The sequence below is a fragment of the Silurus aristotelis genome, assembly GCF_946808225.1.
Source record: "Silurus aristotelis genome assembly, chromosome: 16".
In the NCBI taxonomy this organism is placed as follows: Eukaryota; Metazoa; Chordata; class Actinopteri; order Siluriformes; family Siluridae; genus Silurus; species Silurus aristotelis.
In genome coordinates this window covers 4,744,780-4,768,491 of record NC_139589.1, presented here as the reverse complement: position 1 = coordinate 4,768,491, position 23,712 = coordinate 4,744,780, and the positions used below count along the sequence as shown (strand labels likewise).

The following is a 23,712-nucleotide window of genomic DNA, read 5'->3' as shown; positions in this document are numbered from 1 at the left end:
CACAATTTCTTTTTTTGTTGTTCATTCAGTCTTCAGCTCACAATTTCTTCATGTGCAGGACGGACACGTAGAAGTGGCGCGGTTACTGTTAGACAGCGGTGCGCAGGTGAACATGCCGGCAGATTCGTTCGAGTCGCCGCTGACCCTGGCGGCCTGCGGAGGGCACGTGGAGCTGGCAGCACTTCTGATTGAGAGAGGGGCCAATCTGGAGGAAGTCAATGATGAGGGATACACTCCCCTCATGGAGGCTGCACGCGAGGGTCACGAGGAAATGGTGGCTCTGCTCCTTGCACAAGGTACTCTAATTCCCTTCAATGACTTTCTCGCTAGATGGATTTTTTTGGATGTGAGGGTGAGCTAACTGCATTCGAAACGTGTGGCGAGTCAGGTCACAAACGTATAATTAATGGTGTATCTTTTCACATTTAAATATAATACATATTTACGCTTATATACAGTTTTAATCAGGTAAGCAAAACAAAGATTTCGTTCTTTAATGCCCGAAAAATGACAATCTGCACTTTTTTCCTGTTTTTGATCACATTCTTATACTCGCATGTATTTAACCACATTTTAGGTCTGTTTTTTTTTGGTTTTTTTTGTTTTTTTGGTACAGTTTTCTCAAGAACTCCATTGTTTTTGCTGGAATACTTGATCACATTCCACCATTTAAGGCCCCCTGTCCTTTGCAGCAAGCAAAAAACTGTTCAGAATCCATCTTTTCTGTGATGAATGGTACAGATTATGAAATGGATTTAGCCTAAAAACATTCCAGTGTAAAGCTTAGTGATTCTGCTCAGAAGGTCCTAAGTTCAAATCCCAGCCCCACCAAGCTGCTCCTGTTGAAGCTTTGGGTGAAGGCCCTAAACCTGCTTATCTGCGCAGTGTAAATGAGTTAATAGTGAAATTGCTCTGGGTAAGGGTGTCTGCCAAATACCTTAAATGTAAATATTCTAAATACAGGTAGTCCCCGATTTTTCGAGCTTACGCTGGCGATACATGCAACACAAACACACATATATCCTATTCAGTCTATACATTACTATACTGTAAATTACTCTTTTCTGCATAATTATATACTGTAATTTAAATTAACAAATACCAGTATACTACCCCATACTGATTACCATTCTATAAGACTCCTGGCTAGGCCATGTCTCAGCGTACAACATTTTTTACTCAAAGTTACGATGGAGCCTTGTAACGCATCTCCATCAAGTTTTTCGATATTCATTCTGTATTAGTATAAGCATGTTGAGGCAAAAGCAGCAGGTTATAACCGGTGTGCTGCGATTAGGTGCGAACATCAACGCTCAGACAGAGGAGACGCAGGAGACGGCACTGACTTTGGCCTGCTGTGGGGGGTTCTTGGAGGTAGCAGACTTCCTCATCAAGGCTGGAGCCGACATCGAGCTCGGATGCTCTACTCCTCTCATGGAGGCTGCACAGGAAGGACATCTCGAGCTGGTCAAATACCTGCTGGCTGCTGGTGAGCCTCCGCTCTGAAGTATGACGCGTGTTGCTGCTTCGCTAAAGATATTTGTAGGTTTTGACCTCCGCTGTTCCTCTGTGTTCAGGCGCTAACGTTCATGCAACAACAGCTACGGGGGACACAGCGCTGACGTACGCCTGCGAAAACGGTCACACAGATGTGGCCGATGTTTTGCTTCAGACCGGAGCTGATCTGGCGAGTGCCTTTCCTTGTTGGGCTTTTTTTTGTGGTCCTACCCCAACTTTGTGGTGATGTCTTTGACTTTAGCACTGATTGCAGTTCTTTTTTCCTCCCATAGGAGCATGAGTCAGAAGGTGGAAGGACTCCACTGATGAAAGCAGCTAGAGCAGGACACCTTTGCACTGTACAGTTTCTAATCAGTAAAGGTATGTCCTGGATGTGTGCTGGTTAAGCTTTTATGCTCTTTGGAGAAAAATAGGACGTCTTGTAAGCAGTTCTACTTTATGATTAATGAAACTGAGAGAAAATATATATATTATGAAAGATTTATAATAAACAAATTAATTCTCTGGACTAATGTCTGATGTTTTTTGCCTGTAGGTGCTAATGTGAACAGAGCCACAGCCAATAATGATCACACAGTGGTGTCTCTAGCCTGTGCTGGTGGTCACTTGGCTGTGGTGGAGCTGCTGCTGGCTCATGGTGCAGACCCTACTCACAGACTGAAGGCGAGTTGAAGCTCCCAAGTTGAAGCTTCTGGTTTCATACATTTTTATTTTTATTTTTTTTATATTTTTGTCGATTTATTTTCAGCTTTTATCAATCAACAAAACATACTCGTATATTTGCAGTAAAGAAGCATATCACAATATGATTAAAACAGGAGCAAATACAACCTCGACCAAGCAAAGTGGGATTGAATAAAAACAAATCTATTTATCTTGTGGTAATATAGGGTTGCGAATGGTATAATAACCTACATCAGAGATCGTATCATTATGTAATATAATGTTATAATTGAAATTTGAAATAATTATTTCAGATGTTGAATATGTTCTTTAGAGTCTTTTTTGAAGTCTGCATATTTGTGTCTGGAAAAGTAAGGAATTTCGCGCCCTGTGTATCAAACGCTAATGCTTTTCTCTCTTCCACATAGGATGGCTCAACGATGCTGATTGAAGCTGCTAAGGGTGGTCATACCAATGTAGTGTCCTACCTACTAGACTACCCAAACAACATTTTGTCAGTCCCTGCACCAGATTTATCTCAACTCACGCCCCCCTCCCATGACACATCTCAGGTTAGATGATGCATCTCTTTCAGTTTGGAAAAGCATGTCATCATTTGCAGAGGATTTGGATTATGCAAGCACATGTAAATGTCTGGAGGTCTGCATAAAGTTGTTTTGATGACAATTGCTTAATTGAATTGTCTTTTCTGTCCATATGTCCAGGCTCCTCGAGTCCCATTCCAAGCTCTGGCCATGGTAGTACCCCCTCAGGAGCCAGACAGCGTGCCCTCCACCATTGCCACACCCCCACCAGTCACAAACAAAGGTTAGTCCAGTCACAAACCGGAATATGCCATTAAGACATGGTGTTATTTGTATGATCTTGATTTTATGTCTGCTTTTCAGTGATGTCAAAGCAAAGGCTAAGCACTCTGCAGAGCAACGCTGTGGCCACAGGAGGATTGGACGCCGACCTCCTCCCTCCATTCCACCCGTACCAGCCCCTCGAATGCATCGTTGAGGAGACCGAAGGCAAGCTAAACGAGCTGGGCCAGCGAATTAGCGCCATCGAGAAGGCCCAGATGCACTCGCTAGAGCTGATCCAGGGCGAGCCGCTCACCAAAGACAAGATCGAAGAGCTGAAGAAGAGTCGTGAGGAGCAGGTCCAGAAGAAGAAGAAGATCCTGAAAGAGCTGCAGAAGGTAGAGCGGCAGTTGCAGCTCAAAACGCAGCAGCAGCTCACCAAAGAATACATGGAGGGCAAGATGAAGGAAGAGCCGGGGCAGGCGGCAGGGGTGGAGGCGCCCGGCACCCCCCTGCCACCGCAGGCCACGCAGCTGGGCTCCAGTACAGGGTACGAGGACAGCAACAATGCCGAGGACCTCCAGCCTTTCCCTCCTGATGACGACGACGATGAGGGGGACGATGATGACGACGACGACGATGAGGACGAAGATGAGGACGAGGAAGACGGAGATTATGCTGAGCTCCCGCAGGTGGAGACAATCCTAAATCGGGAAGCAGTACAACAACCAGCACCACCGCCTCCACCTCAGCCCCACAGCCTACAAGGCCCCCCGCCTCCTCCGCTACAGTCCAGCTTCGTCCCTATTCAGCCTATGAATGCACAGCAGTCCACAGATTTCGGCAGTGCAGAGTACCCTGGGAGTAGCAGCCCGGACTTGCAGAGAGTAATGTTGGGACAGCAGCTGTCTGGACTTGGGCCTGGTCTCCTCACACAGGCACCTGATGGACTTATGGTGGCCACACCTGCACAGACACTTACAGACACGCTGGATGATATCATGGCCGGTAAGCTTAAAGCAGCTACTTTTTATTTATTTATTTTTTGGACCTATTAGAAGGATTCTATTGGTTTATTGCTAATGACCCTTTAATTCTTGTCTGCAGCAGTAAGCAGCAGAGTGCCTATGTTAAACACTACAACCTCACCCATACCTCAGCCCACAAATCAGACGCCCATGAACACCGTCTCCCCACCCTCCATGCTCCCATTCTATCCATCTGTAGACATCGATGCACATGTAAGCTATGTACACACAAGGTTTTTTTTCTTCCATGTAATTTACTCAGTTTGATTATGGTTATAGCACAGCATAAAAACTGAATGAGAACATGTTATAAAATGGTAAACTCATAAGTCTAAACTATAAGTAAATAAGTATATTGGACTGTATACATTCTAAAGGTTTGATGGCCATCTCTTTCTTTTTCAGACGGAGAGCAATCATGACACGGCTCTGACTCTGGCTTGCGCAGGTGGACACGAAGAGCTGGTGTCTGTACTTATTGCACGTGGCGCTAACATTGAGCACCGGGATAAGAAGGGTAGGGCTCTACTTAGACTAATGTGCATATGGATGTGTTCAAAATAATAACACTCCAACATCACTAACCAGATCAATCACTGTTTTTGGTAGAAATTGTATTTCTACATGGCAAATATTTCACTAGTAGGTGTAGTACAGTAATTAAAACAAAAACCAGCAGTAATAACGTGCATGCTGCTGATTCTGTCTAAATGAATCGTTAATTGAAAAGAGTGTGTTCAAAATAATAGCATTGTGAAGTTCAATTAGAGAGGTAAATTATTTTGTGCAAAAATCTGGTGTCAATCAAGCGAGCGAGCTTTTTTAATCCCAAATAGAAATTTTCTTTTTACAGACTGTTCAGTCAAACAACAAAGTAACTACATAAGGTGTACCAGCATTTTGTAATATTAATAAAAGGAAATAATAAAAGTACACGATCATATCGGCGCCACCAGGTGGAGAACCTAAGACACTGTAGATTCAGGTGCATGGATGGATCAGATTTTATTTATTTATTTAAATAATGTTACCCCTTTGTTGTTTGTATTTTGGTTTATAATTGGCAGCTGTAACAGTTTTTTTTCGGGAATGAATAAAGTTTGTCTGTCTAACTGACTAACTAACCATAAAATCTGTTCACTTTTACCTCTTTGTTTACAGGGTTCACTCCTTTGATCCTGGCTGCCACAGCGGGTCATGTCGGTGTGGTTGAGATCCTTCTGGACAAAGGAGGCGATATTGAGGCTCAGTCTGAGAGGACCAAAGACACCCCTCTCTCCCTGGCATGCTCAGGCGGGAGACAAGAGGTTGTTTAAACAGCTAATCCAAAAATTCCCAATTTTCACCCTAGTATTAGACTTGTCATTAGACTTTTAGATACATTTTTAACGAGACACTTTAGATTTAGTTAAATTAAGTTAGTTACTAGGGAAGTCCCCTGGTGGTCTAGTGGTTACGTTGCGTTAGGAAGGGCATCCGGCGTAAAAACGGGCCAAATCAAACAAGCGGATGATCCGCTGTGGCGACCCCTAATGGGAGAAGCCGAAAGAAAGTTTTAAGTTAGTTACTAGGGAAAGTAACTTCTAGCTTCTATTCTGCAGGTGGTGGAGCTATTGCTTCTCCGTGGAGCTAACAAGGAGCACCGGAACGTATCTGACTACACCCCGCTTAGCCTGGCAGCTTCAGGAGGATACGTCAATATAATCAAAATTCTCCTGAACGCTGGAGCTGAGATCAATTCCAGGTCAGACAACATTGTCTAACTAAAGTGACCGTGTTGTGTTTTTTTTTTTTTTTGTTTTTATCTTCACTTTAAGGATTGTAAGAGTTTGAAAATTTGAGTTTGGCTTTTTTCCTTTTTAGGACGGGCAGCAAGTTGGGCATCTCTCCTTTGATGTTGGCAGCCATGAATGGGCATGTACCCGCAGTGAAGCTGCTGCTGGACATGGGGTCGGACATCAATGCTCAGATCGAAACCAATCGCAACACTGCATTGACGTTGGCCTGCTTCCAGGGTCGAGCTGAAGTGGTCAGCCTGCTGCTGGACCGCAAAGCTAACGTGGAGCACCGCGCTAAGGTCAGTTACTGAACATACAGTGTGTCATGATGTTTACTCGAATTCAGTTTTAAACATGTTCAGTTTTGATTTGTGGTGCATGGGCTTTAATATCTCTATCTATCTATCTATCTGGAAATTTTTTATTTATTAGTTTATGATTGCAAAAGGCATTTTTTCGAGCACCAACATGTTGCAGCATGTACAGTGTAGTCTTTATTACTGGTGACTTGTTTCTCAATGTTTTCATAGAAAATTATTTAATATTGTATGTACTCATTTTCATTGTATTGGATAATGGCTTGACTGATATTTTTAGTTTGCTGACTGCTCAGTACGGTTTTTTATTAGTGATCAGCTGAGGTCTGAATCTAATTTGAAAAGCCGTACAGTTTGTCTTTTTAGCATTGACGCGTCCAGCCACAGCCAGACTAACAATGTTAATCCCAGCACTTTAAACAATCCAACTTTGAAATTGTGTCTGAATTAATTTGGACCAGAGCTTGAATTATAACCCGAAGTATTATTGACGATTTGAGCCATTGTGCTTTGGAGAAATTGTGAACTTCTCTATCTTAGACGGGACTCACCCCTCTTATGGAAGCTGCATCTGGTGGTTACGCTGAGGTGGGCCGTGTGCTGCTTGATAAAGGTGCTGATGTCAACGCTCCTCCTGTCCCTTCTTCTCGTGACACCGCCCTCACTATAGCTGCAGACAAGGGCCACTACAAGTTTTGTGAGCTTCTCATTAACAGGTGAGTAGATAAAAAAAAGACACTTACAAACCTAGAATAAATGTATTTCTGAACTTTCTTTAGTCAGTATTAGTGTAATCGTTACTCTTGCTTGTAATTGTAGAGGAGCTCACATTGATGTGCGTAACAAGAAGGGGAACACTCCTCTTTGGCTGGCTGCAAACGGGGGCCATTTTGATGTAGTGCAGCTGTTGGTGCAGGCGGGAGCAGACGTGGATGCAGCAGACAATCGCAAGATTACGCCTCTCATGGCAGCATTCCGTAAGGTAAGGAGCTTTCTGCAGGAGACTGATGCAGTTGGGAATAAATATTTGATTTCCGAACTGGAATGATTTGACTTTTTCTTTTTCTTCAGGGGCATGTTAAAGTGGTCCAGTATTTAGTGAAGGAGGTGAATCAGTTTCCCTCAGACATTGAGTGCATGAGATATATCGCCACTATTGCTGACAAGGTATAGACGTATTTATTTTATTTTTTTAACGTTCTATCGCATGAAAGGTTGACGTAAACGTTTTAGTAACTTTTGTCGTTTGCGTCCAGGAGCTGCTGAAGAAGTGTCATCAGTGCATGGAAACCATTGTGAAAGCCAAAGACCAGCAGGCTGCTGAGGCTAATAAGAACGCCAGTATTCTGCTTAAGGAGCTTGATCTTGAGAAGGTATGCCTTATTTTTAGACTGAGACTCCTAAACACAATTTTAAGTCTAAGCTGAATTTTTGGTTCAATATATAGTGGTAATGGATTGTAGTTTTTTTGTGTAAAAAAAAAAAAAAAAAAAAAATCCTCTAATTTAATCAAAAAACATTTGTATAGTCTCGCTCAAATGCCATGTTCCCCTCTGTCTGTGTAACCATAGTCCCGTGAAGAAAGCAAAAAACAAGCTCTGGCAGCCAAAAGAGAGAAGCGCAAAGAGAAACGCAAGAAGAAGAAGGAGGAACAGAAGAAAAAGCTTGAAGAGGAAGAGGCAAAAGTGAAGGATACATTTTCTGAGACACAAGACCAGAAGGAGGACTCTGCTGAAGGTATATGGAGTTATTTATTTTTTTACTTTGATTATTATTTAAAAATATTTATATTTTACTCATTATGTATCGCTTTACAGAGCCAGAGGTTCCCATTGAGCCCCCAAGCGCCACTACCACCACCACCATTGGCATCTCTGCCACCTCCACTACCTTCACCAATGCCTTTGGCAAGAAGCGCGCCAGTGTGGTTACCACACCCAGCACCAACCGAAAGAGTAAAAAGAACAAGACCAAGGATTCTCCCAATGAGCCCATCATCCTACAGGACTCTCAGGTGGCACTGGCGCAACAAAAGGCAGACAAAAACAAGATTCATGGTGAACCAAGAGGCGGTGGGGCAACTGGAGGCACCAGTGACTCGGACAACCTGGACAGCACAGACTGCAACAGCGAAAGCAGCAACGGCAGTAAAAGTCAGGACCTGGCCGACCTGTCGTCTTCATCCACTTCGTTCTCTTCCGCTCCAACAGGGTTCTGTCAGCCTCTACCTATGACTGAGAAGAGACAGGGCCTATCGCACCTCACTTCTCGGGAAGAGAAGGTCACCGTGTCCATTTCCAAACCACAACAGAAGTAAGACCTTTTACCAGCGTAGGCAAAAATCTACTGCTTGTTATAAAATTCAGGTTAAACTCAATGTTCTATTGGAGCAAAAAGTCATTTATCACTGCAGCAGTGCATTTGAGGTCCTGGAACAGGCTTTTTTTTTTTTTTTACTTCTTTGTTACAGCATATTCACTTTAAAATGATTTAATAGTTAGTACAAGAGCCTTTTCTACTAGAGCACGCACATTATTAATCTATTATATTATCCTGTTCATGTAGAATAGTGTTTAGTGATTGTCTGTCTGTCGATCTAAAATTATTTATTTTATTCCCCCCCTCCAGATCACATGAGATTATTAGTGACTTCACTCCCACTTCCTTGCACTCATCTTTCAAGACCATTTCACTGCCAGTCACCTCACCTAACAGCAAGATGAACCTTACCAGCCCTAAGAGGGGCCAGAAGAGAGAGGAGGGATGGAAAGAGGTTGTTCGAAGGTAAGTGACAGTCACTGGCTCTTGTGCTTTTCCTGTTTTTATTTCAAGATACAATCTCTTGAATTTTATGTGTGTTCAGGTCAAAGAAACTCTCGGTTCCAGCCTCTGTGGTGTCTCGGATCATGGGCAGAGGTGGCTGCAATATCACAGCCATTCAGGATGTGACAGGCGCACATATTGATGTTGACAAACAGAAAGACAAAAACGGCGAGAGAATGATCACTATAAGGTGAATGACCTTTTATTTGTACTTTAAATTAATTTCTGAATTCTATTGCATAATACATACACTTCCAGGTTGGGGCATGCAATCAATAGCAAAATATTTAACTTTCAAGTCTTTCCAACAAATATTGTAGATCTCACCCTGGTTCCATTTATAAGCTTTTAATCAGCCCCATGATTGGCAGCATTACTTGTGGCACATTTCCAATTAACGACTAACATTTTTAGGTAAAGAAAACATCCTAAAAATATTTTTTGGAAACTTTTGTATGTTTTTACATCTAATATTAGGTTTATAGTACAAGTCTATTTATGTGAATTGCCCCCTTTTATTTATATATATATATATATATATATATATATATATATATATATATATATATATATATATATATATATATAGCTTGCTGTTAAATGTCTTTTATAGGTGATATACATGCACTCCCTTACACACTCTCACTATGTTTCAGAGGTGGCACAGAGTCTACACGACATGCTGTCCAACTGATCAATGCGCTTATCCAGGACCCTGCCAAAGAGTTAGAGGACCTGATACCTCGCAACCACATTCGTCAGCCTGGCACCAACACCAAAATTGGCTCCACCTACACCACCTCTACAGGGGCTACCAGCACTACCGCGGCTAGTTCAAAAGGCCTGTCGTCAGTTGTGCCCTCGTCCAGCGTGTCTTTCCAGTCCTCCAACTCCACCACTCAGCAGGCGGGCAAAATGGGCAAAAATATGGCTCCTGGTGTTAGGCCTCCATTTGTCTCTTTACCACCACTGGCTTACACACACCCCCAGTTGGCTCTGCTGGCAGCGCAGACCATGCACCAGATTCGTCACCCACGTCTGCCAATGGCGCAGTTTGGCGGTACCTTCTCTCCATCACCCAACACATGGGGCCCGTTTCCTGTGCGTCCTGTGAGCCCTGGCAGTGCTAACAGCTCCCCCAAACACAGCGGCAATGCAAACCCACGTCCTTCCAACTCTGCGCCTGCGACCACTGAGCATTCTGCCTCGGTCTCAAGTGCTCACATTGCCCCTGGTTCCACTGCCTTACCCCCCAGCACTGCCCCCTCCAAAACACCTACACCCACTTCTGTAAGGAAGCAGCTTTTTTCTGCCGAGCCTAAGCCCACAGCGGCGCTTGCTATCACAACCACTCCAAGCAGCACTCCTGCTGTACAGGCCCCTTCTGCTTCCCTCAGCTGTGCTCCCACCACCCCTACAACCCCTCCACCTATGCCTGCATCCATTGCCCCACCTACACAACATACTCAACCCCTGAAAACAGAATCCGTTTCCGTTGGTACGCCTGCTAAGGAGAAGCCGGGGGCTGATCTGGCTGTTCCTGTTTCTAGTGCCCCATGTGAGGGATCGAGCCACTCGACCCCCCTGCACTTTCCTGCATCTCCCTCTACGCAGCCTGCAATGTCTGTCCAGCCTGAGGGCAGACAGCAGCTGCCCTTGCCCTTCACCTCCAGCACAGAAACAACTTCCTCCCACACGGTCCAACCAGGCGTCACCCTGCCCGTATCTCGTCCTGTACCGCCCAGCACGGTCAGCAGCACAGTCGCAAACACCAGCAGCACCTTACCTCACTACGCTACACCTGGGGTGTCGACCCGCTTACAGCCCCCGACGACGTACTACACCATGGGACCCGGAGCCCCTATGCAGGAGCAGTCCGTTTTTGTGCCCCAGGGTGCAACACAGGAGTCTATTAAGCAGCAACAGCAGCCCACCCAGCCTAACTTAACCACGCCCAGCATGCCACCCCCTTCACTTCAGATATCCTCTACTATGGGCATGATAAATGGTTCACAGGTGCACCTACACAGTGGCAAAGCTCAGTTGCCACCCAACTTTGGCCCTGCCGCTCTTTTCAATCACTTTTCAAGTATCTTCGACAACAACCAGGTGGGCAACAACCAGGTGTGGGGGGCCTGTCATCTTCCAACTCGCACTCCACAAGAACAGCCCTACAGTGCCCCACCTGCCTACATGGGAGGGATGGGGCAGATGGAGAACACCATGCCTCCTCCTGATGGCTCCAAGGCCCCAGGATATCGCTGTACCTCCCAACGAGTCGTCTCTAGCCCCATTGGTAAGTTGTCTAAAAATAACTTTAAGTTCTTTTGAAAAGTGTTGCTTTACGTAAACTTTTTTTTTTTTTTTTTTTTACAGCCAGAGACATTAACTTGTGTTGGAAACTAAATAATCACACTTTTACTTTTTTTTTTTATTACGTTTTTTCATTATATAGAAAAATGTAATGAGAATTCAAATAGAACTTTAAAAAGTATCTGAATCTGATCAAATTTACAATAATATCTTAAACTCACTTGTGCTTCTGTTTTCTCGCTTTTTATTGACACTATCTTCTATCTTTGTCTTCTCGTCGTTCTGTAGGCATGCACCCCATGGACCCCTCAGGCAACTCCATCTCTTCTTCCACTGCCCTCACCAGCTTTGCCACGAGCATGTCAGCCAGCCCCGTTTACCTCCAGGGCCCGGCTCATGTTGGAACTCCCTCTTTCAGTCGCCAGCACTTCTCCCCGCATCCTTGGAGCGCCTCTACTTCCTGTATGCTGTAGAACAATCCCTTAACATTGCTATACTTTTGGACATGACATGCAGGCAGAGGGTTTTAACAAACGCTTTTCGTTGTCTGTGTTTCTAAGGCGAGTCTCCAGTGCCCTCTGTGTCATCTGGAGTGTCTTCCCCTTTGTGCACGTCCACCGTGACACCTGCGTTGATAGCTAAGCCTAGCAGTTCCAGTCAGCAGGACCGCAAAGTGCCCCCGCCCATCGGGACAGAGCGTCTGGCTCGGATCCGGCAGACTGGCTCAGTCAACCACGCAATGCTGCCCACCAGCTACACCCCGCCAGTTGGACAGGGTGGCATCTGGTCTTTCGGTGTGGGCAGTGCCTCGGGTGAGTGAACGAAGAGGAACAGTTTGATTTTACCACCGGCTTTGAGTCAGCCTATTGTACAAATAATAGTACTAAATGGTTCTTTCTCCATGCTCTCTATACAGAAGCGATGTCAGGTTGGTCTCAGCCTATGATGGGAGGTCCTGTGATGCACCAGCAGCTGCAGGAGCAATCGGCGTTCTCCCAGCACCAGGCTATGGAAAGAGATGACACCGGCATTGTGGCTCCATCAAACACCTTTCACCAGCCCATGCCCACTAACTTCATGGATTTTCCCAAGGTTTAAGTGACACTGAGAACTTTTTGTGACGTGGCATCATTAAAAATGTTTTTAAAATCGCATTTCGAGTAAACAGAAGCGCTGAAAATGGTTTCCAGGAAAAACTGTTTAAACAAATGAAACATTTATAATATATAAATTAAAAAAGTTTTTTTTTAGTTTTTATTTAAATGACAGAAATTAGGTCATAATTTGTTTTTTTATTTTTTTGAAAATGTCAAAATAAACCTCTGTTTTCTCCCTCCTCTATGATTAGGGGTTGCCAATGTCAATGTATGGAGGCACGATGATCTCTCCTCACCCACAGATGGCTGAAGCTCCTGGAGGCCCCATGTACAATGGGCTCCACACCACTGACCCTGCCTGGAACCCCATCTTAAAAGTCGTCCCCAACTCGGCTGAGAATTCAGACCCACAGCAGGTAACTACTGTCTCACTGGCAGTTAAAAAGAACAAGAGATTTGAGCTGTGGTCCATTTACACTTTGATTAAAGTATCAGTGTAAAGAGAACTAATGTCCCTTCATTTGTATTGTTTTATTATTATTAAAAAAATAATTTTTTGATTGTCCACCTTGTTTTTTCAGGTGTGGCCTGGGACTTGGGCCCCGCATGTGGGAAACGTGCATCTGAATCATGTCAACTAAACCCAAACCTAGAGACTGAGAGGCATAGGAGCAGTAACAAGACGTACACATTAAAGAACAAGATAATTTCCTAATTACCAAAACGTTAACCTAGGCGTGTCCCCTTAAAAAGTAAAATCGAGATTCATGCGATTTGAGTGACGGACACCTTTGATGTGCCTAACAAAAGAAAAATAAATGAATAAAAGAAAGAATCCAGTGTGGGCTTTAACGTGTTTACCACTGTCTACGAACAAATCGATTGCCTGTTCAACAGGATACATTTTGAGTAGTATAGCCATTTTTTTTTTTGACATTTAAGCCCCACATAAAGCGTTCTTGGTCTGCAGGGCTCTATAGGGCAGTGCGCTATTTATACTCGGCCAAGAAATAGGTGATTACACAACGAGAGAAATCAGACCTTTTAGAGTGGTAAATACATGTATAATTGTTTACATACTGAAAAAGGGTTAAAATGAGAGTAAATTTCATGTCGTATAGTGGCTCTACTTTATGTAGCCTGTATTAATGTGAAATATTTACCTTAATATTCAATAAAAAGTTGAAAATGTATACAGCTGGTGTCAGGCATCTGATTTGCACTTGGTAGACTTATAGACTTGGTATCTAAAGTGTTTATTATTACCTGCAGAAGGACAACTAAACAAGTCCACCAAAGTGACTCAGGGAGCGTAACCCAGAAATTCAAGCACCAATACAATAATCATCCCTGACTTGTTCCAGGTCAAAAACATCAATTTAATGTTCGTGTCTATACCTCAAATATTACTTTTGTGTCCAAACTCTTAATTGTTTTGGATCTTACATCATTAATAGTTTCTTTCAAATTCCATTTGGTGTTTTCAGTTTTGCTATTCAGCAGGTTATAGGATCCGTATTTTTTTGCAACATATTTTTATCTCTGGATTCTGAGGAAAAAAAACAATAACTCTAATTAACCGTATTATAAAAAAAATTACTTTTGGATCTAAAGAAATGATTGTGAAAATGCCTTTCGCATGTTTTAGAATGGAGGAATATAATGATTTGTATGATTGGTGACTGTGAAGTAGCTGATACTTGTCACCAAATTGTCATTTAATTTTAGACAAAAATGCTTTTGCAGTTTTATTTTGCAAAAGCATACTCTATTATTTTGCCATTCAGTACAGATTTAACACATCAGCTTACACATTAAAGATCTGAACACTGAATCACCTGATCATTTCGAGTGATTCTGTATAAAGCTTAGCACAACTTTTTGAAATACCACCTTCTGACCTCAGAAATCTCTCTCATGGTTTCAAATCAAGGTATGACCGAGTTGTCTACACTAGGTGCTGACTTGGCCACTCGGGGCTTACTCATAGGTTTCTACTGATGGGGTGAAGCTCCCATTTATGTCTCTGATGTCATGTTCCCTTGACTATTAAACACATCTTGTTAGACTGTAACTTTGACGATACTGCTAGGAAACGATTTAACCCTAAAAATGTTTACGAGGGATCTTTCATGACGCATCACCTGAATGTGTTAAGTTTCTCATGTGAAGCGGACATTTTTTATATAGTAATTTAAATGTAATGGATTTGTTGATGACACTTGTCAGTCATGTTTATATCCCTGAAGCTAACATGACGTTAAAGCTTAATAAACAAACACAAAGATTAGTACGATCACTGGCTAAGATGTACATAATCACATGCGGAATTGAAGAAGCAGGTTAAAACGAGTAAACGCAGCACACTCGTACTGTTATTCCTGACTGAAAGACGTGATTGGAGACGTGTCGGAAATAAAGTGCATAAAACTATAAATGCTACCTAGAAATGAAATGAATTGTTTACTGAATGTCTTCACCTCCAGTGTGAAATCTAACGTATGCTTCTGATTTGTGGCATGTTTACATGTCTGCTACACAGATTGGAATATTACTCTTTATTCAAAGTTACCTTCTGATTCAGAATTACATTGTAATCAGAGTGTTGGGGATGTCAAAGGGACGATGACTGCTTTTTTGACGGCCCAGGGCTTAAATCCCAGCAGCACCAACTTCAGCAAGGGCATTTAACCATGAACTGCTCTGTAATGTTGTACCACGTCTGAGCTTTGACCTAATCTTCCTTCCAAACTAGGATGTTTATTACGCCATACAGTACATATGATCACATGTCTAATGTTGATAAAGCTTCCTCATTCTAACCTCAACCTTCTACAGCAGCACATATACTAAAATTGGAAGCGTTACCACATATCGTGGGTCTGGGTAACGGATCATAATGTTGGCAGTTTAAAACCCAGCACCACCCAACTGGGCCCTTCGGTCTGCCCTTATCCCTTGTCTCCTCCAGGGGGCACTGTTTCGTAGCTAAGATCTTAAAAGGAAGATTGTGCTGTAGTGTAGGTGTGATTGGAAAAATAACCTTCTAACCTGAAATGTATTTTCATATATATATATATATATATATTTGACACCTAAATAAAAAATACAATATTAAGACACCTGTATACAATTGTATAACCAGACTGTTTATAATTGTAACAGACTTCATAATAATTAGTCGATCAGGTTGCACCACCTCTCATAGGAGCTTAGAGAACGCGTAAACAACAAAAAGCCTACCTTCTCCGATTTACCCAACAGTCCCTCCTGGTTTAGTCTGCATTCACTGAGTAGAAATCATGTCCACCACCTGTGATGCCACGTCGGGTTGCCCGATACCGAGCCGCTCTTCACTGCCACACTGCTGGTCCTCTCTGCGCGACTCGTACAGCCAGGCCCCGGGCGGCACCGTGTTCTCCACCACCCCTGGAGGCAAGTAGACAGTCTGAGCTGAGATCTGCATTGCTTCCAAATCAGGTTTGATGTTGTAAAAAAATAGTCTGTACAATCCTTGCGCCTTTGCGCATTCGGAAGCAATTTATACTTTTGTTGCGCATAACAACAAGTCAGTGCGCGCTCCAGAAGAAGGAAGTTCACATCAGACCTATTATTATGCTTGATGTCCCAAGCACTTCTTAAAGAATAAAAACATCTATGTTGAGTTATAACTATTGTCTGATAACTCATGAAAAAAGCATGGTCATGTTCTGGTTTTTATATATGATATGCCTTTTATATGCTCAGCATTTTCATATGTCCCACTTCATGGATACTCGTGTTTGTTTACTTCTGGATTGGCTGTCAGACAACAAGAGTCTCAGAATTTTCATCTTCCAAAGTATCCCAAAGAACAACTATATCAGATAAAACTGTTCCAGGCTGGAAATATGCTCTTGTCAATACCTTGATTATTATAGTTTGTGTCCAAACCCTTCATTGATTTAGATCCATTGTGGTTTCTTTCAAATGCCTTTTTGTGTGTTTTCAGGTTTGCAAAAAAAAACCCCAAATACTGACATTAACCTACATGTGATTTGGGTTATTTTGGGTAATCCATGGAATGGCTAACAATCTGTATTGCAATAATGAACATATTGGATCTAAAGAAATGATTGTGAAAATGCTTTCCTCAGTGTTTCGAGGTGTAGGAATGTAATAATAAATGTGGAAAAGACCAAAACGAATAGCTGATACTAAAGAGTTATCAGTCACCAAAGGTTTCCGGCTTTATTTCACAAAATTGCTGTTAAATATATCGCTGTTCAGCAGTGGGGGACGAAGTACACAAAACACGTACTTGAATAAAAGTAAAAATAAAGTAGGTAAAATGTGATTTCAGTAAAAGTAAAAGTGCTCCTTTAAACTTTCACTTGAGTAAAAGTACAAAATTATTTGCCTCCAAAATACTATGATTGAATATGGCTTTGATGTTCCTATTATCATTTCTATCAAGACTCCTTGCTTTATAAACTCAGTTTATTTAAAAAGACTCTTAGCACACCAATCTATTAATTCAATTATATTAATAAGTTAAACACTGATTAATATCTAATAAATTATCATTAGCCAAAACCTTCTTTTTAACGATAAAACAAACAAAAAAAAGAAAACGTGCAAATTTTGCCACGTGTGTTGTGGCAAGTTAGAGTCTGGAGTTTCTTCCGTCATTTATTCCTCTTAAAATTTTCTGCTTGATATTGATAATCTGGATACATTTCTGAGAGCTCGCTTTCATGTAGAATTATCACCCTAAATGCATTTATTGCACAATTACATTCACGTCATGTCATTCCCCTGACTGGGCTCAGTTCAGGACCAGTACAATCACAGAAAGCCTTTATGATATCACCTCAATCAAAAGTAACCAAATATAAAAATGCTAGATTAACTACAATCTAACTAGACTAGTTAGCTTGTAATTGTTTTGTGTCAAGCTACACACATATGATAAACTACATACTATAAATTACAATGTTATGCAAGCTAAAAAAATTGTATCCTCTATGAGTAAAAGCAAAGCAGGCAACACGGCATGTGATGTTCAGTTATTAGCCAATATACATCTTTATTTTTTCCATGTTTTCCCCTACTTTTTTCCTCTTTTTCTGAATTGGGCTCCTGAGGTTTTAGGTTTGAGTTTTTTTGTTATTCATAATTTTAATTTGGATTCTCCTCCTTCCTCCTTCCTCCATCCTCAGCAATCTCCTACCGATATACCCCATGTCCCTTCTCTGCACATGTCCCAACCATCTCAATCTCGCCTTCCTCACCTCTCATTCACACACATGTACTCTGTCTTACTCCTACTGACTTACATTTCCCTTCTCTCCAGCACATACCTCCACCTCTCCAGGCTCTTCTCAACCTGCTCCCTACTCTCACCACAAATCACAATATCATTCGTAAACATCATAGTCCAAGGAGACTCCTGTCTGACCTCGTCCGTCAACTGTCCATCACCACTGCAAACAGGAAAGGGCTCAGAGCCGATCCTTGATGCAGTCCAACCTCCACCTTGAACCAGTCTATCGTTCCTACTGCACACTTCACTGCTGTCACACTGTCCTGCACCACCCTCACATACTTCTCTGACACACATGACTTCCTCATACAATACCACAACTCCTCTCTCGGCACCCTGTCGTACGCCTTCTCTAAATCTACAAACACACAATGCAACTCCTTCTGACCTTCTCTATACTTCTCCATCAACATTCTCAAAGCAAATAATGCGTCTGTGATGCACTTCCTCAGCATGAAACCATACTGTTGCTCACAGATGGTCACCTCTTCTCTCAGCCTGGCTTCCACTACTCTTTCCCATAACTTCATGGTGTGACTGATCAACTTAATTCCCCTGTAGTTACTGCAGGTCTGCACATCTCCCTTATGCTTAAAGATCGGTACCAGCACACTCAGACAAGTAAAAGTCTCCCCAAATGGAAATACTTGAGTAAAGTATAGGCAAAAAATATATATTTAAGTACATTAACGAATTACATTTACTTTGTTGCTCTCCACCACTGCTGTTCAGTACAGACCAAATACATGAACATATACATTTATACTGTAAATTTAAAACTTGAGCCTGGGATAAAAAGATACTGAATCACATGATAATTATGAGTGTTTCTGGCACCGGTTCCCTGAGATAATTGTTTTGTACCAGAGTCCAAATCTTGTGCAAATCTTTAGACAGATTATTAATTCAACAAGCATATCCTGATGAGTATCTCTAATGAACAACCATACCATAACTCTTGGCACTGTTGCTAAATGACTTGTAATGATGAATCCTCAAACTCAATACCATTCATAGACCTTCACTCAATAAACACCACACTGATGGAATATATCTTTGAGGGATCTTTTGGTCATCCCTGACCCTTAAAATATCTCCAGGAGTCTTGTGAATGGTTTTTGCACGTGCATGGCACTTGAAATAACCTTAAACCGAAGTATGGCATCACATAGAGCTCCAGTAGTTAGGCTTAAAATCTATATAAGGCATAAATGATTGACATGGATTTGTAATTCTAGTTATTCAGCAGATTTACAAGCAAAATTGTTTTTTTAGAATTCTGAAAAAATATTATTGTATTCAATAGTTTTAGAAACAACGGTCTGGTATATAGCACTTCATAGAGTTTCTTTGGTTTGAAACTTTTTCATATTTTATATAAACACCCCTTTTTCATTTCTTTTCAGGTGTAAAGACAATTATATAACGATTCAAATTAGCATATGGACACACAGCATTGGACACTCTTGCAGGATAAATGTTTTCTTACTGCCCCTGCAATGCTCTTCAGTCATATTTCCTTTATCTATGCTATATTAACTGTTTACAGGGCAGTACAAATCAGATAAACAGAACCGCTGTCTTCAAATCTCTACTGCACAGAACCCCAACGAGCCTTTCGCTCTCTCTGATTACCACAGCAGCCTTGTTATTTGTGTTACACAACATGTTTTTGTGTTTAGATCCTATAACCGAAAACTGTACAGGCTTTAGGCATAGTGAAATGTAAATCAAGGGCAGGCATCCTGCCAGCTCTAACTGTGCATACATTAGAAGGGGCAAGTCTGCATGATTCATCTTTGCCTTCTTTTGGCTACTTAAACTTTGATCGTTGCAGGGACCAGAATCATCTACGATAGAAAGTTTCTTCTGGAATGCCGCAACTCACCGATTGCACAGACTCCACCATGCTGTCTTCCTCACATTCCAGGTGTCACCATGCCATCTGCACACCCACTGGACAAACTGTCTGAGCAGGATGACCACAAAGACCTCCCCTGTGAGACTTTTATTATTGCATTTTGTAATTCTCTTTATATACTGGATTTCTTTTAGATTTATTTTCAGAAACCACATACATTTATTTATTTATGTATTTATTTATTTTTGACGAATAATTATTTACACTGAACAGGATTATTATGAATGTCTATGGGTATTTGGTAGGTAGTAGTATGTAAATACTTTTTAGAATACTTTTAAGAGTATGAAAAAACCTTAGTAAAGGTTTCGATTGAGATCGCCATGAGGAATGAGTTTATATCCAGTTCGAAACTTTGGCTTAATATAATAAATCTTTTGTGGTGTTCATGAACCACTATACAGATTTTCAATACAGAATATTATACACAATAAAGAAATTATCTTTTAATACCTTTAGTACAAAAATGTTTTAAATGGATATTTATTTATAGTACAACTGATCTTTAGACATGGGTGCAGAAATTACTAAAGAAATGGTACTTTTGGAACAATTAATGTGCCCAAATCTCACTTAATGTGGAATGTTCTAGCACAAAAGCTATTCAAATGACAGTCCAAAAGTTACTCATTCAAAATCTAAAACAGGCCTCTTCCCTGCGTTATCCTTTCTACTCTGGTTACTTTCAAATTCCCAGCCACTATTTACTAATCAGGGAGTAACACAATTAAATGTGGAAAGTAAATGAGTGTGAAATCTGCCCTATTTAATATACAGACCCCCAGGACTGGGTATTCTCACTGTGACTGTATGCTCCTCCACCCATAAAGTATGGCAAATTTTGCTCACTTTGGTCCTGGCTATAGATGACTTTGGTGTCACCAGTATTTAAGCTCACAGTCTTTTGATGTTTGGTCTTTTCTTTTAAGAGCCAAAAATAAATATGCACTATTTGAACAAATGTTCATGGACATCTTTCCATAAGATATCTATGTGCTTTTTTCAACATTAAAATCCACATTTACTTGACAAATCCCGATTTGGAGTGTGATACTGGAGATTTGTGCTCATTCACAAGCGTGTTAGTAAAGTAAGGTATTGATGTAGGTGAGGTGAGGAGGCCTGTGGTGCAGTCAGTGTTCCCAGTGTTCAATAGGGTTGAGGTCAGAGCTTTATAGAAGGCCACTAAGATCTTTCAGTCCATGCTGGAACAGGGTTGGGTCTGCTATTTCAAATGAAATAAAATTTTTAATGCAACTGCATTTAAAGACATTCTATACAATTGTGTGCCTCTAACTTTGTGGTAACAGTTTGGGAAGAACCACAAATAGCTGGAAAAATCAGGTGTCCCAAAACTTTATAGACATTTGTTTGGAAATGTAATTAAGTTAAAATGAATATATTTTATTTCGACATTGAAGTCATGTACTTCAAAATAATACACAAGTTTAGTAACAGAATTTAATTACCTAATTTTCTCAACATTAAGCTCCAACATAGGCGAGTCGGACTAATTGCGTTTTTTCTTTCTTCTCACCTTGGAAAAGGAAAACTTATTTGTAATGTGTTTTAATCGCTAAGTAGAAGTGAACAGTTGTTTTTTGCCTTTTGAATTGCCCTCCAAACAACATGATTTTTGGCAGAGGCCAGCCCTTATCAATATTTACTTCTGCTTTCTGTTGCCCATTTCTATTAATCTTAAGGTCACCTTTTGTGGTGACTGTTTCATGAGAAATGCAAACAAAAATACATGTGATCCGTTGGCAAGTTGGTTCCTATAACTTCACTGTGTACAGTACACCATGTGCAGGGCATGACTCTCACAGAGAGGTCACTGTCTCCAGACTCTGAACTCACTCACCTTACCTTCTCTCTCCACAGCTGATGACAATCAGTTCATCCTGGACATCTGAGAGTGCAAAACAGCTCCTGTGGAGAATTTGTTGTGTTGTTGTTCTCCTGGTGTGAAAAACCATTGAGATTTTTTTTTTGCAAAGTATTGAAGAAAGAAGAACTTTGAAATGAATTTCACAACGAGTTGAACAAAGTGCTTTATTTCATTGCAACTTCCCACTTGTCTTAAAGATAGACAGAAGAATGTAATAATATTTTATACTGGACATTTTCCAATAAAGAATTTTTATTATATACCCTTTTAGGCTGATTACTTAGTACCTGTTTTTTTGTGGAAACATTGTATTCTAAATAAAAGCCCAAAAGATCCACAGCATTTGATTAATTCAGTGTCTTTGAGGGTTCTTCAGGTCATCTCTGAACCCTTAAAATAGCTCCAGGAGTCTTGTGAAAGGTAGCATTAAATAGAGCTCTAGTAGTTAGTCTTAAAATCATTATAAGGCATAAATAAATGTAATTCAAGCTATTGAGCGGATTGACAAGCTAAATTATATATTTTAGAATTTTGCATGATCAAATGTTTTATATAAAGCCACAGAATTGGGCTCTTTGATTTCTTTTCAAGTATAAAGACAATTTCATAGTCACATGAATCAAGTTCAATTCAATTTATTTATATTTGTAGAGCGCTCTTAACAGTGGACATTGTCCCAAAGCAACATTACACAGATAAAGAGGTTATAAAGTTGAAATGTATAGGTTTAGTACCTATAAGTTTGTTCCTAACAAGTTTAAATCTAATGAGAAAGCCAGTGGCGAATGTAGCGAAGAAAACCTCTCTGAGATGGTATGAGGAAGAAAATTGAGAGGAACCACACTCAAAAGGAAACCCGTTCTCATCTGGGTGGCACCGAATGTCCCTTCATTACAGTGCCATCCTTATCGAGGTGTACTGTTCAGTGATAAGCGCTTAAATGCTTAAAATCTGTGTTCCTGAGCCATTGTAGCAGACTGTTGATATTATTCAAAGTCCAAAAATCCATCCTCGTCGTTCTTCATACTATGGGATTGTTTTTTGTTTGTGGTGTTTTTTTTCCTTCATTTGGAGAAGGTGGTTTTCTTGCTTCTCATAGCTCCACTCGAGATGTGGTATTACATGATGAGATTGTTTTTATGCTTTAAACAGCTACACTGTCTTTCCAGGACAAGGGTGTTGTGTCTAAAGAAGCCTGAAGAAAAAGTGCAAAATAGCAACAGTGTTACATGGCCATGACCTTAGGAAGCACTGTGCGACTTGGTAAACACATACAAACACAGGTAGAGTGGATTTTATGGGGTAGACTTGTCTAGTGGGGTGTCGGTTTGCCAGCTGATCTATTATTGGACTTGTTCGAGTGTTTTCGCTGAGGCTTTTTGATGGAATTGTGTTCAATTCAGGATGCACAAAATATATTGGGCTTGCATCTTTAATTCCCTGGATGTTAATGTGACATTAAAGAAGTGTATCTTTGAACCTAAAATATTATATAATGAGTAACTTTTATGGACTGTTAAAACCACTGGATGGATGGATAGATAGATAGATGGATAGATGACTCAAGACCAATCACTTCAGTCAGCTATAAATTAATATTTACTTCTGTTCAATCTGCACATCTGTTTTTTTAAAAAGGATTCCCTTCTATTCTCTTGCCATCCGTTGTCATAATGTGTATTCGTTTTTTAGGGTACATTGTAAAATTTATTTTAGACACATGATTAAGCCACAAAGACCAGTGTTCACTACATCTGTGCCTCATCAGCACCTCACTTTTTCCATTATTTTCCTTCTCAGCCCACAAAATAGGTCAGTTTGTTCACCTTAGCAGCAAAAACAACTCTAATAATAGATGTGGAAGTGTCATGTTTACGATTTCTAGAGGGTGATGTTTTACTTGCCATGGTTTCATTTGTATTTAAAATAAAGCACAGGTTCAGGGCTGTAGAGGCATAGATTTCACCAGTAAAGAAACAATTACTTCCTCTTGAAGCAAAAATTAGCTGCAAACACCAAGAAGGAATTGTTCAGCTTCACTTCTCTAATTAATTGTCTGCTTCAAACCATCAAATCCACACCGATTGACCCTGTGTTGGTTCCTTTTTTAGGATTAGAAGCTAAAACACACAATTCTATATACACATTATTATTATTAATGGTTTTTTTTTTTTCAAATAAATACTTCAAAAATGAAAATAAAATGCACCTTACATTTATTTACAACACACAAAATGCAGGGCATGACAGACAGA

At 40.9% G+C, this 23,712-nt stretch overlaps 2 protein-coding genes across 5 annotated transcripts in view; both read left to right on the top strand.

The window, feature by feature from the left end:
- The window catches only part of ankhd1 (ankyrin repeat and KH domain containing 1), a 30,509-nt gene extending 16,973 nt beyond the window's left edge, over positions 1-13,536 (top strand). For 2 of the 4 annotated variants that reach the window (XM_083564509.1, XM_083564507.1), the window contains exons 8-34: positions 59-296; positions 1,298-1,489; positions 1,578-1,687; positions 1,791-1,878; positions 2,054-2,181; positions 2,610-2,753; positions 2,907-3,009; positions 3,090-3,995; positions 4,098-4,228; positions 4,421-4,532; positions 5,177-5,322; positions 5,617-5,759; positions 5,879-6,092; positions 6,651-6,826; positions 6,930-7,092; positions 7,182-7,277; positions 7,367-7,483; positions 7,682-7,847; positions 7,928-8,423; positions 8,739-8,894; positions 8,974-9,123; positions 9,590-11,229; positions 11,535-11,708; positions 11,807-12,058; positions 12,163-12,338; positions 12,595-12,759; positions 12,925-13,536. In XM_083564509.1, the coding sequence (XP_083420635.1) occupies positions 59-296; positions 1,298-1,489; positions 1,578-1,687; positions 1,791-1,878; positions 2,054-2,181; positions 2,610-2,753; positions 2,907-3,009; positions 3,090-3,995; positions 4,098-4,228; positions 4,421-4,532; positions 5,177-5,322; positions 5,617-5,759; positions 5,879-6,092; positions 6,651-6,826; positions 6,930-7,092; positions 7,182-7,277; positions 7,367-7,483; positions 7,682-7,847; positions 7,928-8,423; positions 8,739-8,894; positions 8,974-9,123; positions 9,590-11,229; positions 11,535-11,708; positions 11,807-12,058; positions 12,163-12,338; positions 12,595-12,759; positions 12,925-12,984 (6,642 nt within the window). In that variant the 3' untranslated portion in view covers positions 12,985-13,536. Of the gene's footprint in view, positions 1-58; positions 297-1,297; positions 1,490-1,577; positions 1,688-1,790; positions 1,879-2,053; positions 2,182-2,609; positions 2,754-2,906; positions 3,010-3,089; positions 3,996-4,094; positions 4,229-4,420; positions 4,533-5,176; positions 5,323-5,616; positions 5,760-5,878; positions 6,093-6,650; positions 6,827-6,929; positions 7,093-7,181; positions 7,278-7,366; positions 7,484-7,681; positions 7,848-7,927; positions 8,424-8,738; positions 8,895-8,973; positions 9,124-9,589; positions 11,230-11,534; positions 11,709-11,806; positions 12,059-12,162; positions 12,339-12,594; positions 12,760-12,924 lie in introns of all 4 variants that reach the window. The other 2 variants (XM_083564508.1, XM_083564506.1) reach the window with 1 other exon arrangement.
- A 1,992-nt stretch (positions 13,537-15,528) lies between these two features.
- eif4ebp3 (eukaryotic translation initiation factor 4E binding protein 3) lies at positions 15,529-21,717 on the top strand. The gene is made up of 3 exons (XM_083564690.1): positions 15,529-15,778; positions 19,486-19,647; positions 21,451-21,717. Exons 1-3 carry the CDS (start codon positions 15,646-15,648, stop codon positions 21,480-21,482), a joined length of 327 nt encoding a protein of 108 aa, XP_083420816.1. The 5' UTR covers positions 15,529-15,645; the 3' UTR covers positions 21,483-21,717.
- The last annotated feature ends 1,995 nt before the right edge of the window (positions 21,718-23,712 follow it).

Bases quoted from the DNA above. Each gene is read 5' to 3' on its own strand.
- eif4ebp3 (XM_083564690.1), top strand. From the start codon at position 15,646: ATGTCCACCACCTGTGATGCCACGTCGGGTTGCCCGATACCGAGCCGC. The intron at 15,779-19,485 runs GCAAGTAGACAG...TGATCGTTGCAG, and splicing joins GTTCTCCACCACCCCTGGAG to GGACCAGAATCATCTACGAT. The intron at 19,648-21,450 runs GTGAGACTTTTA...CTCTCTCCACAG, and splicing joins TGACCACAAAGACCTCCCCT to CTGATGACAATCAGTTCATC.